Genomic DNA, 14,901 nt, shown 5'->3' with positions numbered 1-14,901 from the left:
TTCATCGCAATGAGTGCACATCACACTCAACCGTCCTACATACCTGACAGAATGTCTATCGTGTCTCAAGGTACTCATCCGTCTCTTGCAGGAAGAAGCAGCGATGAGCTCCAGCATCCACACAATCATAGGGGCTGTCGAGGTCGACGTCGAAGCCGAAGGCACGGTAGTAGAAGGTGAAAGAGTCCATGATGACCAATCGAGACTGGGAACCAGCAAGTCCAATTCCAAAAGACATTCCACGGGAACCAGCAAGTCCAATTCCAAAAGACATTCCACTCGAAGATATCCAGATAATCCAGGAGAAAAAACCAGTAAATACAATCAGGTCTTCACCAGAAGTCAAAAATACAAAGAGAAGCTTGGCAATAGGATTAAAACCTCGCACTGCAGAAGGAAACAACCTTCCAGCAGCGCGAACAAAAAGCAATTGACGAAAGTGGGAATGTCAGTGCACACCTGTGTCAGCATTGCCAACCATTTGTTATGGTAGCTCAAGTGACAAGATTTTACCTACAGCATTGGTAATGCTGACTATTAAAATTCCCAATTGTGGGATTGGTAATTGAGAGTTGTTCAGGCTAGTGGGGTTAAGGGCGAATTCAGGTGTTCAGGGAGTGTATTGCAATATTAAACCGTTACTAAGAGGAAAAACAGGCCTGACTACAATATATAAGCAGCCAAGGTGTGAGGCTTCCAGGGCTTTGATGACTACTGTCATCAAAACAGTTGGGTACTGCCTTACAGCTGCAATCCTGTAACCCCTCAACAATGGCAACACTGGTACATACAGTCCAAAGCAATTCATAAAAATAATAAAAAAAGTACATTATAAAAGGTAAAGTGTAATCCCTATTTTTTATTTATGAAATTTTTATTTGAAAATTTTTCAACAAATAAGACATTCAGCACATTAATATATATAACAAGATAGTCCCTCTGGAACTTCAAAATCTTCCCTCAATCCCCATCAATCACCAAAAATGTCAAATTTAGTTAAGTGTCCAAGTTTACTTCCATGATTCACGGAATAGTGGAATGGAAGACTCAAAATTTAGCAAAAAAAAATTATTTCCTTATAAAGACCACACATTTTAAAAGAGCAGCAATACAGGATGCATAAAAAAAAAAAAAAAACTTGAAAATACCTTACACATCAATCAATACAGCAATGGACATTGATACAATGAAAAAATGGCAAAGATGAAAGGCAAAATTATTAGTTTTCCTTTAAAATTCTCAAGATCTGACAAAGTAATAAAATCAAATAGGAACATACAAAGTGCTATAAACTAGTAACTTGGAAGTACTGTGCTAATAAAAAATGAATGTCATCAACATGGGCTTCCAAAGTACTTTTTAGATAATGATCCTGAATAAAACCAATTACCATTCCAACTTTGGCATCCTTTACCACCTACCCTGGTTTGCTTACCATCAAAAACTCAACCTTTACAACCTTTTTCACTAAATTTCCATGCCATTATGAAAATGTTAAAAATAAGCTTAACAGTCTGAAATTAGTAAATTTGCATTGTTGATATTTCTGTGAAATTAATATATAAATATTTTATAAGAAAAAGATGAATGTACAGTACTTGCTTTTTAAAATACAATAACATTTTGTGCAACAGTTTCATTTTTAAAATGACATATCTTAAACCAATATGCAATTAAGATCTCATTTTTCCTTTCAAATCAAATAGATATCTCTAAAAATGTCATGAAACTTCCCTTAAGAAACACTGCTCTACACAGTTCAGAATCTTATAAATATTTCAGGACAAGATTTTCAAGATTAACCTGCAATAAGTTCTGTGTCAGTCTTCATAATTTACTTGATGAAGGGACAGGTAAGTAATTCATATTCCACATACACTTTCACTAAATGCTGCATTCTTACAAATTCAATAATCATAACTGATGAAAAATATAATTAAAACAAATGCTGTGCAAAAGAAAACCTGACAATGGGCAGTAGTAGACTTGTGAGGCTAGTGACTGAAGTTGATTAAGCTTAGATATAGTATCTTTCCACTATTTCTGAATTGAGCTTAACCCATGTGTAAACATCCATGAGCTGTAGGGTATCCTTAAAATTTCTATGAAATGTATACTGTTTCACTCAAACAAAATTAAGAGCACTAAAAAGGTTTCCATTCAATATATGCACTAAGCACCCGAGCTGAACTGAAAAAAGGGACCCCACCACACTGTGCAACAAGCAGCTGATAGCAAAACTTGACAATTTATAAATACAAATCAATTATTTGAAATCATAAAAACACTTACTTCAGAAGCTGGAAGAAAAATTTACCAAACAAAACTAGGAGAGATCTTCACTGATAATAAAAACTGCACTTAGTCAAAATATAATCCTCTCATATCTACTGTATGTCTATTTCAATATACATAAAAAAACTCAACATCCACTAAGGACTCATAAATAAACTTGATTTAAAATACCCAGTACAATGTTTACATACATTTCTGCATCAACTGTGTGCAAATTATTTGGTCTAACAACTTGCACAATTATGCAACCCCAAGTTGCATCCATTCAAAGATTACTCAACTTGAATACTATGAAAATCATTATAAAAAACTTGTTCTTAAAAACTTAGCTATGTGAAGTCTTTCAGTTGCTAAGTTACAGACCTACAGCCGCATGTCATATGAATATGAAAATCTAACAAAACCATACAATTCTTGGATGATAAATCAATAATAAATCAGACAATATCAGTGAGGACAAATCACGAGTGAAGTTCTGAATATTTATGTATCCAACACAATGGAATTACTTATCAGCTAACTTGGAGAAAAAATATGATCTTTCCATGCATACAAAATATACACCAACAGTACACTTTTGAGGTTTCTGTTAATGAAGTACCAGTGTGTGTGTGTGTGAATGAAATCAGTCTTAGAGCAATTATTAGTCTTCTAAAAGTTCTAATTTCAATGTGAATACAACACCTGTTAAATATTTTCAATACTTTATCTCTACATAAAATGCAAGTAGAAAGGGGTAGGAAATTGAGCTTCAGTCTGAATTTTGGGTATAATACGTGCTGGCTTCTTATATTGCCTTAATATATTGGTTAAAACAGTAATCCAACTTCAAATCACTGTCCACATTTTGTGGAATGCATGTGTTTGAAACCAGCCTAAAAAGTCACAGATCTCTCCAAAACAGACTGCATTTCATAATGAAATTTGCACATATGGTATTATACTGCTCAAACTGCCAGCAACTGTTTTCTTGCCAAAAAAAAAAAAAAAAAAAACTGAATGTCAAAATTCCATGCATTAACTTGTTCTCATTTCCTATCTTTGGATGCTGAACTAGAGACATGCTATTATTCAAGGATGCCCTGAAATTACAATCTGGCAACACAAACAAAGAGAAGTGGATATATTTCATTAACAGAAATATCAAAATCTTTCATTTTGTTTCATAGCACACACTAACTGTGATGGGAGCTATGTAATAAAAGATTTAATACTTTGGAAATATGGAATTTCTTGCACTTTTAACTATATAACTTTCATCATAATATATATCTAAATATATATTGTACATATTATATCTCAATACCTGTACTGCCATGGATGATCTCAACTTGATGCACTATATGGCTAAAGAAGAATTCTCAGACAGCTGTATTAACACAGCAATTGGTTTAATGTACTTGGCCAGAGAGAGCACAACTTTCACAACATAAAAGTTGTCTTGCATGCTATGTCACTTATTAATGTGATATCACTTAGTATGGGGATTTCATTCTAGTGTTTGATAAATACAGTAAACTGAAAAATAGACCTGTGGCAACATGTTTAAGATAGAGATGATATCTATGGTGTAACCAAAGTATTCCAAATATCCCCATAGAAGAAAAAAGTGACATAACTTGCAAACAGCCAACAACAACAGTAGATACTGAAGAAACCCAATTCCCTAAGATTACAACTTTTATGAGGCTCCTCCAGGCATAAGTTTTTCTAACGCAGCCTGAACCCCCTTCTCTTGGTATTCCTCCCGTGAGATCCAGAAATTATCCCGATCTTTCATCACATCAGCAAGGACAGCTCCACCTATAAACACCATATCTTTCCGTCTGGGGGGATCTTCAATACGGATCTTCAACTTCGATAATCTTTCAGCATCTCCCTGAAATTTAAAAAAACATTTTAATCCAATTATTTTATAGCTTTCTTCAGTAACTAAGGTACTCCTAACTAACATCTATTACTGTATTTTGTTTACATGACATAACACTACAATAACACTGAATTCATGGAGAAATTTAGTCACTTTCATTTTTAGACACCCACAATATAAGTCCCAGTGCAACTTGCTCTAACTAAGCTGCTAATAAGGATCAAATCTTACACCATTCCCATAAGCCACACTTACAGCATATTGTTTTTACAAATTAAAATAGCAAATTTTCAATTAATTTGTATTTTTCCTAACATACAAACTGTAAGTTCTTCACACAGGAATTTACCTTGCCATTGCGAGCTGGAACCGCCATTCAAACTTACTGACAAGGTAGTAAACTGCCAACAGGCAGGGGAAAGCCCCACCTACCTGTCTGTTGGTACTCTATCTTGACTTCCAGCCCTGGTGCCGGTGTGAGGGGTGGCCGAGGCGGGCAATCCATGTAAAGAAATTCAGGTTTGTATGTTGGGAAAAATACAAATTAATTTTAAAATTTGCTATTTGTTCCTATAAAAATACAAACCTTTGTTCTTTACATAGAGACTTACCTGTTTGTGGAAGGAATCTGGGTACTCTCTCAGCCAACTGGCCGATTTGCCCAGACCAGGGTGTTACCTCCCTGGTCTGTGTAGGAGCAGAGAAAAGGACCCTGCCCTCTAGCGTACTGCAATATAGGATGTAGCAATTGCTAGACTTCCAGGCCAGTAAGTAAAGGTTTGTACGCCATTACTCAATCAGGCTGTAAGAACCCATACTGAAGAGTAGGAGACAATAAAACAGGTAAATATGATCGAATTTGCTTTATTATGTCCTCTTCTCCCCTGCCAAGAGAGAAGGGGAACTTGTAATTCCTTCATTGCCTAGGAAAAAGACTGGTGCCCAGTCAGATAGCTAACCTGCACTCATATCCATCCAGCTTATATACAGAATGGCACTCTGACTCTCTTGCTAGAGAGAAAGGAAGAAAAATAGAGGAGAGAACCAGCTAGTCCTATCCTGTCTCCTGCCAACTGGAAACCTAGAAGAGTTGCTACCTCTCCCAAAGGGAGCTGGGCTTGCAATCCAATCCACTGAGTAGCCACCACTGGTCCAAGGAAAGTGGGTCCAAGGTCAGTGGGCAACATTCCACAGGTAACTTATCATGCAAGTGATCATATCTGTAATACCTGAAAGCCGACATATTCCTACTAAGTGCAAAGGATAGGGTGATACCCCAACTATCATGAGCTCTTGTCAGGGCTGCAATTCTCCTTCCACACTGGAAGAGAACAATCCTGTGGATCAACTTACATAGCCCGGAGATACAGTGTACAGTACTCAGAAAACCCCTCAACTCTTTGTTAGTGCTACCTAAAGAGTTGTCAACATACAAACCTGAGGTGTTGAGTTCCTCTATAAGACAGTACTGTAGCACTTGAACAGGACTCGGTAGTATCTTGCATGCGCCACTACTGAAGTCTCTCTCAAAGAGGAGAACAAGAGATTCAAATTAGTGTGAACGACAGTTCTGAATCTCATTACAAAATCTGGGACAATCTGAACAAACAGATCTCCATCCTCCTGAGTACCATACATACAAGAGCCCAGATGACTTGTCTATACTTAAGCCGATGTCAGGGCTAAACGAAACAAAGTCTCTGGGTTCAGACCTGTGCCTGACAACCCTCGAAAAGACTTGTACTGGATAAGAGTCAACCCCCTAAAGATGAGTCATGACCCTCTGGGTTTGAATCCCCAAGAGAGAAAGTGTTATAGCTTCCATGGCTTTCAAAAGCCACGGGAGGTGAGGAAAGCACTGCAACCTGCTGACAAGCAGCTCTGACCAGGGAAATAACTTGTCATAACACCAATAACTGGAGAACATTCTAGTCTTGTAAACGGCTGCTCAGGGAACAAAATTATCCGAGAACTCATATGGAAAGTGAAGAGCTAGCAAACATCCAGTCTTGAAGTGCCAGAATTCTCAATGCCTGGAGATACCAAATTAAGAGTGGCTTGATCCGAAGTTTAACCAGAGATGAATAGCTCATAGGACATCTGACCAAAGAGCTAGAATGTCCTGTTATTACTTGACATGGACTCAAGAGAAGTCCTAGAGTCTGCCAGAGGACAGAGGAAAGAAAAATCAACCTGCTGTTGATTACGTACTAAAAGTGAAGTGGCCATAAAGACATAAGGTTTGACGATTCCTTCCAGGAAAAAAAGCCTATCCTCTTGCTTAAACTGAAGTAAAAATGAAGAAAGAACTCCCAGAGATACTTGTTGTGCTGAATGGTAACCAGGTGTAAACTCGGAACCTGGAAGTCTCAAACAACTCTGCCATACAAGTGTTTAAGGACCATACATCCCTCTTACCTGTCTCTGATGGTATAGCTGGTGTTGAAAGGTGTGTAGACATCAGCCGTAAGTGAGACTCATCACTGAGCAATACCCAGGTGTGCATCCCAAGCTCAATGGATGCGTCCAACCACAAAAGCATCCCTGAGGGAAAGAACACTGTGGCATTCCTATATACTGTTCCCATTGTTCTATCATAGCCTCAATCCCCTGAAGACAACTTCTTGAGACCCTAAGTCGGGAGAAAAAAACAAGTTGCCCTTGGGACCTGTCTCTACAAGGACACCAGGGAACTAAAGAAAGGTGATATCACCAGGCGAGTTGTCCCTGACATATAAGGAACTTGCGCACCACCTCACTAAATTTGCTGATGCAAGAATGCTAAGGAAAGAATGTAAACCAGCATCCTAAGTGCTCACTCTCTGGTTGGAAAAGATGATACAAATCACGAAGTTCATCACCACTAAATTCAAGAAAAAAAAAAAGGTTATCCTATGGCCAAAACCATGAGTTCACTAGGACAAACCAATACCTTAATACATCCAGTATACCTCCCACAAGAGAGTGCATGCTGACACCAACGTAGACTTTGCTAGACCTTGGGGGATGTGATCAAAATTCCTGATCGAAAGACCTTCCTCCCAGAGAGTAAAGCCAAGGTATTTCCATGAGGGCCAATAAATGTGTATTGGAAATATACCCATCCTTTCCGTCCTTGAAAAGAGAAGTCGCTCTCCCTAGAATTCTAGCACCAATCTTTAGCATTGCACACACCCTTAGTAATGGAAAGGTCCTATTACGAGCCAAGAATTAGGCAAGGAAATGGACTGGAAAAAAGAGATACTGGGGACTCAAAAGAGACATGCATTCTCTTACAAACGACAGCCCCAAGGAAAGAATGCTGTCCTTGCATTCCCCCTTCTCTTCTTCCCCTTTCCATCTTTCCAAATATGAGAGAGTTTAAAGGCGAGACAAAACTCAAAATAGTTTTCTGGGAATCTCTACAAGAAAAAAAAAAAAAGTTGAACTTCTGCAGTTCCAAGGAAGAGAAGGACAATTGAACACAAAGTTCAACTGCAGTGCCTTATAGGCATGGGAGCCTATAGGACACTGCCTGGCAAAGACAGGTGCTGTTAGTCAACCGCACTGCTTTTGTCACAGCCTCTACTTCATTCTGAAAGGATTAAAGTAGCCCCCAGAGCAGGACCAATTCTTAGAGCCAAAGACAACTCAACACCAAAATTTGCTCATGGACTCAAGACAACACAGTATACCACCACCCCATGCACAAAAATGGCTTGCAGGCAGTTGTCCGTTGGGCCACGTAGTCAACAAAGACTACCTTCGAACAAAAGCCTTTTGAATGTAGCCTCCTCCTTTGGGTCATCTTTCCTGTAGGAGGTGCCACATTTTCTATAGCAAAGGATCAAAGATCCCAAGTAAAGATAGCCTAAAATATGCATGGCAGACACCTCTAACCCATTACCTTCATGAGAGAGAGAGAATCAAGCTTACTTGTGGCACTGGTTTGGCATAGACCAAGATAAAGAGTTCTCCTTTTGACAAGTCAGGGACATGGGAAAAACATCACTATTGTACACTGAACTGTTCTTAAATGAAATCCCTGTACAGACACAGGCAAAATCACATGGCTCAAAACACTATGACCATGGCAACTCCGCTAGAGCCTAAGCTTTCTTGATGGCAGGGAAAACACTGCCGATAATTCCTAGACGCTTCCCCAAGGCCACCTGGCTTGCAACCGAGTCAGAAGAAGCAGCCCCCTCGATATCCATCTCCTGGTGTACAGGACTCTCGGGTCCATTCTAAGCACTGAAAACCCAAGATGCCCCTCCTGTAGGAGAAAGCCTGTCGAAAACTCCCATGGGATTGTTCCACACTTGGGCATACAACCCGTTCAGTTCCCAGACTGATACAGGTATGAAGGAAGCATGAAAGCTTCCTTTTCTGGCCAGATGTTCATCCAGCTCCTGCAGCTTGGAAACCTCAGAAGAACTGAGAGAAAAGAGGGGAATGGTCCCTGGCTCCTTTGCCTCCATCTAGTAAGGACACGGCCTCTGCCAGGTGAACAAGGCCATGAATGGTCATCAAACCACATTGACAACAAACTCAGGGGTTGTGGAGAGAGTAACACTCGTGAAAACATGGGCAAGGGCTATCCACAACTGTGCCAAAGCCTTACTAGATGAAACTTTCAAAGGAAAGAAAGAGAGAACCACCCCTTACTAAATCTGGATGATGGGACCACATGGGCCCTGTCACTTCCCTGGACCCCTGCAAGCCAAGGATCCTGTACCAGTAGTATTGGTATCCTGGCTGGCCTAGATAGCCTGGCTAGCTAGGCAGGGCAGGTACCCCTGGGTTCCAGGGAACCCCAGTTAGCAGTTGCACCCATTTATGGAGCATGAGTAGCGGTTGCATCCTTGCATGGAGCATGGGTAGTAGCATGGGGTCACGGGCAAACAGTCTGAGAGCTTTCTATGGACCAGTACCTCAGGGACCAGATGGTCCCAAGGCAACAGTTGCATCTGTGTGCAAAAACATGGGTGTAAAGGTACCATAAGCAAAGCCAAATCAGTCCTCTTCCCCAGAAAAGGCCTGTAAGCTGGAAGCCTACCAAGACTTCTTTAGTGGAGAGCCAGACATAAATAGCCTCCTCCTTCCTCCACTCTAAAGTATCAAAAAGGAGGGTGAGAGGCAACGGAAAACTCCACAATACCCGTAACTACTGAGCAACCCAATCCAAAGATCAGGGCCCATCGATAGTGCCCATGCCACAAGACCAGGTTGTGCTAGCCCTTCTATAATGGCCAAAAAGCCAGAGATAGAAGGAGCAAAGTGCTACCCAGCCACCATGGCCATCTGACTGTGGGAATGACTGGGAACACCAGCTCATCGCTCCCCAAAAACTCAATTCAAAACTCAGAACTCAGGAACTGAATGAGCAGAGCGAACAAGCCAGGCAAACCCTTCCCCATGCAATCCCAAAAGATCAACGACAAAGAACTGAAGCGTTTCCCTACCTTCCCAGTCATCTGACCAAGGAAAGATACGGAGAACACCCCTGGACCATTGGTAAACCTAACCCATCCCACAAGTTGGGTAACGAAAGCCAAAAGTCAGTGTGAACCCCTCTCCCCGGTCCTTACTCTGGGAAAACGAGGCACGAATGAGCTGCACAAAGGATCGATGCACTACTTATCTCAGAAAGAGAAAAGGAATTTGACTTGAATTGAATAGAATCCTCTATTCCAGCTATGAGCCATATACAGTAGAACCTTGGTTCTCGACGCTAATTCGTTCCAGAAGAAGTGTCGAGATTCGATTTTGTCGAATTCTGAGTTAATTTCTCCCATAAGAAATAACTGAAAATGGATTAATCCATTCCTGACCACCAGTCATTACCCCAACCTTGCCTTTTTATACAAAACTTTACACAAATTACAATTAAATAGGTTCAGAGTTGAATAACTTACCGTATCAGAAGCACTTTTTTACATTTTTAAATGCATACTGTATCAAAAAGTTGGCCTATGACCAATGCGGCCGTATTACCGATGATATACCGAGAGCCATAGGCTAGGCTAAGTAGCCTTATAGGCACTACCAGAATGTACTGTAACAGGTACACATGAAAACTGTTGTTAATAATGATAACATTGAAAAACAAGCCATATTATCACATGAAATTAATAATACAGTATTTATAAACCGAATTACTGTATGTCTGTTATCATAAAAAAATTTCGAAATTACGTCGAACTTCGGCAGCCTGTGGCAGATATAAACAAACCAGAAGCGCGCCTGGTGGTGTATTGCGGTACTAGAATGTTTATGTAATTAGTACCACGATACACCACCAGGGCAGCGCCTGGTTTGTTTATATCTGCCACAGGCTGCCGAGTTCGACGCATTCGAAATTTTTCTTAATTTTATGATAACAGACATACAGTAATTCGGTTTATAAATACTGTATTATTAATTTCATGTGATAATATGGCTTGTTTTTCAACAGCAGCAGCAGCAGCATGTGTGGGCTTTAAATGCTTTTAAATAAGCATGGGAAGAACGCCACCAACAACGCCAACTAGCGGTAGCTGCCCGAAACTCTTTTTTTCTACATACATCATATGATTCATTGGGTCGGATTCCGGTTTGTTGTTTGAACTCCGACGCAAAATTTACTCAACATTTCGTGTTGAAATCCGATTATTTTGAGTTCTAGTACAGTCGAGGACCGGGGTTCTACTGTACACCAGATAAATTTTTTTAAACATATAACCTTGAGTCTAAGGGAATGGTACTAGTACTGTGCCAGCCCTGCCTGGGAAATCAGTCAGACATAATGACTGAGACTCCCTGCCCTACCCCAAAAGGGAAAGGCCTGCAGAAAAAAGCTTAAGAAGCCTTCTAACATGAGGCACCCCTAAAAAACCCCCAATGTAAACAGTCTTCCCAGTTCATTCCACATATATATTGCTGTTATCAAAAGTAGATCAAAGCTTGCAACTAACCGAACCATAATTTGCGTATACAGTCGTGTATCATCTGTTCCCTCTGTAACAGTCTTGGTTAGCTACCTTGCTGACTCTGGCAGCATCTAACTAGATTAAATCCAAATAATTTTGACAAAATCATTAAATGACATAATTTACAAATATATGTATGTATGTATATATATAATATATATATATATATATATATATATATATATATATATATATATATATATATATATATATATATATATATATAATGGTAAATTTTATATATATATATTATAATGGTAAATTTTACTCACAAAATTTTGGTATGGCAATGTTATGGAAACCCTCTATCCCCAGTGTTATTATATATGGAATTTTTTGAAAAGGAAACCCTCTATCCCCAGTGTTAAACTTATATATGGAATTTTTGAAAAGAAGATATTAAATATATATATATATATATATATATATATATATATATATATATATATATATATATATATATATATATATATATATATATTATAATGGTAAATTTTTACTCACAAAATTTTGGTATGGCAATGGGAAACCTTCTATCCCCAGTGTTAAGCAACTTATATATGGAATTTTTTGAAAAGAAGATAATAAACAACACAATCCCACGTAATGTAACATGGTTTAGGTATGTTGATGACATAATTTGTGTATGGCCAGGAACCAAGATGTAAATAACTTTTTGCCAAGTTAAATCAATTAGTACCATCAATTAAATTCACGATGGAAATGGAAAATGATGGGTGCTTACCGTTTTTGGATGTCCTCATACGAAGAAATAGAAATGGGTTTAAACATAGTGTGTATAGAAAACCCACTAATATTTCTTCCTATGTGCATTTCTATTCTGGACAAAGCAATAAGGTTAAAAAGTCAGTGTTTTCATCTATGTTTTTAAGAGCATTACAGGTATGTAGCCCTGAATATATTGATGATGAAATAGATAAGATTAAGAATGCAGGCAAGAAATTGAAATATCCTGATAGTGTATTAAACAGTGCATTTGAAGTGTATTAAACAGTGCATTTGAAGCGGCAAAAAAGACTATGTATCAAAACCAGAAAGAACCTTACAACACAAAAAATCTGCTTGTTCTGCCTTATAATAATATGAAAGATATCCCTCATCTTCTTAAGAATCGGCCGGTTTCCGACTTTTTAACGACAGGTTGTTGATATATAGGGGGTTTGTTAAAGGATATTGTGGAACTTCTGGAACCTGGGGAAAAAAATTAGGTTTTGTGGCGCCAGAGCATTTTTCGCCAAAAATGGCCATTTTCAAAATGCATCTTCTCCCTTGCTTTTGGTTTTAAGGGATGAGATTTGAAACCACATATAAAAAACACATATGGACCTTGCCCAAAGCCGGGATTTTTGATTTTTCAATTATTTTTCGAGATTTTTTTTTTTTTTAATGAAATTTTCCAGAACAAACTAAAAAAAATCAATGAATAAAAATTTCATTTAGATTGTCCAATACTTATGCAAAAGAAAAACTTATGTTTTGAAACAAGGATGAACAAAGACTGTTACAATTAATTCTAAATTTTTATTTTTGGGTGGTTAATGATTATAAATTATTAATTGATTAATGTGCCTAAGACACAAGATATTTTAGGTTCCTGGTCCCCTGTCTGATCTTGCTGCAAAGGTATTACTCTAGGGTAATAAACACTTTTTATTAGTGTCTCGAATCCATCCCTTGAAATGGATCCTGGGAATTACTTTACATGGGATTCGTGCTTGTTCAAGTAATTCATCAAGTCTTGCTTCACTTATTATGATCATTTTATTTTCAGGATCGTCTATAATATCAGCCTCCGAACTGCTTTCTTTTTCTAAAATATCTTTGCCCTTTGGTAGTGACGAACAAATAAAAAGGCGTTTAGGGGTGGATGTGGTTGGTCTCTGGTCAGCATAAGAAATGAACTCTTTCTTCTACTTCTCGCCTGGACTTTTCCACTTGGCTTTTCCAAATTCTGAAATGAAGTGAACAACCTTTTAGGGGTGAAAAAACAAAACACACAAAAAATACAGAGTTCAGTGAGCATGAAAAACTTTCTAGCTTGGAAGTTTATAGGCTTGTACAATCATGGCTAGAATAACTAAAAAGGTGCAATATTATTGACATTATACATTTCATTTCAAAGGAAGTTTTCGTAATATATATCGAAAAAACTATACCAGACTAAATCATTTGCAATGGGTATATAGTTATTGTTGTTTTAGCATAATATTTCGTGGACACATTCTTGAACCCTATACTAAGCCATAAAATTTTCTTCAGCAAATCGAATTTTTAAAGATTATTGGGTTTTTTAGGCGGTCGATCCTTAAGAATTTTGGTGTTAATGTCATTTAAGAACAATAAAACAATGAAAAATGTACTTATCAAGAACTCCCTGACAATACTAAAGGGTGTGTATATAAAATTCTGTGTAAGTTTTGTGACAACTTTTATATTGGCCAAACCGGGAAAGCACTGGAAAAAAGAACTGAACAGCATAAGAAATGTGAGAGATATGCACAGGGGAACAGTGGTATACTTGTACAATCATGCTATCAACTGGGAAGGGGCAAAAAGGATTGTATATTCTAATAATGCACTGGAAAGGAATATCATTGAATCTAGCTTTATAAAAGAAAGTTACAACCATAATATGAATATCAGTCAAGGGATGTATAAACTTGATCCTTTAATATCAAAAGAAATTTGTAAATTGTTTAAACTTTAAGGCAGGCAGTAAAGATGTATGAAAATAGGATTATCATATTTGTCAAACACAGCACGAGGGTAGTAGTGTTAATGAGTTTCCAAACTCCACCTCTGTGACACCTGTCAGGTGTGGATCTGAGATGGCGTATGGTTTGTTTATCAGCATTGTCCCCTGAGAGTATATTGTGATTTTTAGCCAAATGAGTTTTAAAGGCCACTCCTACCTCGACACCAGCCTGAGGGGGGGGGATATATAGTCTCTAATGGTTGTGTATGTTCGTTGGTACTGTTCTTGTAGTAAATATATTTGTGACTTCTCATACTCTGTATCAGTCCTTCATCAATGGCTTGGAAATAAAGTCGAAACTGGTCAGGACCTACACCCCGTTTCTTATTTTTCACCTGTGGTTACATATATATATTATATATATCTGTATCTCAGTACTATACATATCCTTTAATGAAACATGAATTACTGTATCATAACCATAAAAACATGAAACTAAAACTCCAGAAAGTTCACGATGCCACGCCATAGAATGAGTGTATGCAAACATATGTGCATGTTATCAATTATTTTGCTTTGCTTGATTTACTGTACCATATTGCATTATAAGTTTATTTGACTCTATGTATGTTTATTACCCTTATCATAACAGAAAACAAGAGAATATTTTACCACTATTGATATTTCATCTCTAATCACCGTAAGCTGTAGGAAGTTCACTGACAGCATGTAATGATTGCGTGTGCATACATACGTACCCTATGCACACAATTCTGTTTATCTTTTGTTTTTCATAAATCAAAAAATGAGAAAATACAGTAAAAATATAAATGAGAATACTATAGCATAAAATATATACAAAACAGTGTAGGAGTGTGTGTTACAGCATTAGGCTTTAATGTAAACATACCTCAGTTGTTGTCTCCCTCTCTATCTCTCAGTACAGTATATATCCTTTAAGGAAATATGAATTACTGTATCATAAACAAAACATGAAACTAAGATTCCATCAAGTTCACGAAGCCATCAAATGAGTGCGTGCATACGTGTAAGTAGGTACATGTTGCCAC

The 14,901-nt window shown here is 37.9% G+C and overlaps 1 protein-coding gene across 8 annotated transcripts in view; it reads right to left on the bottom strand.

Annotated features, from left to right (window-relative positions):
• Nucleotides 1-855: 855 nt before the first annotated feature.
• The window catches only part of Arp2 (Actin-related protein 2), a 201,603-nt gene continuing 187,557 nt past the window's right edge, over nucleotides 856-14,901 (bottom strand). For all 8 annotated transcript variants that reach the window (XM_067127182.1, XM_067127192.1, XM_067127201.1 and 5 more), the window contains one exon: nucleotides 856-4,174. In XM_067127182.1, the coding sequence (XP_066983283.1) occupies nucleotides 3,977-4,174 (198 nt within the window). In that variant the 3' untranslated portion in view covers nucleotides 856-3,976. The remainder of the gene's footprint in view (nucleotides 4,175-14,901) is intronic.

This window comes from Macrobrachium rosenbergii, chromosome 3 (assembly GCF_040412425.1).
Source record: "Macrobrachium rosenbergii isolate ZJJX-2024 chromosome 3, ASM4041242v1, whole genome shotgun sequence".
Taxonomy (NCBI): Eukaryota; Metazoa; Arthropoda; class Malacostraca; order Decapoda; family Palaemonidae; genus Macrobrachium; species Macrobrachium rosenbergii.
This window is presented reverse-complemented; position numbering and strand designations above follow the sequence as displayed.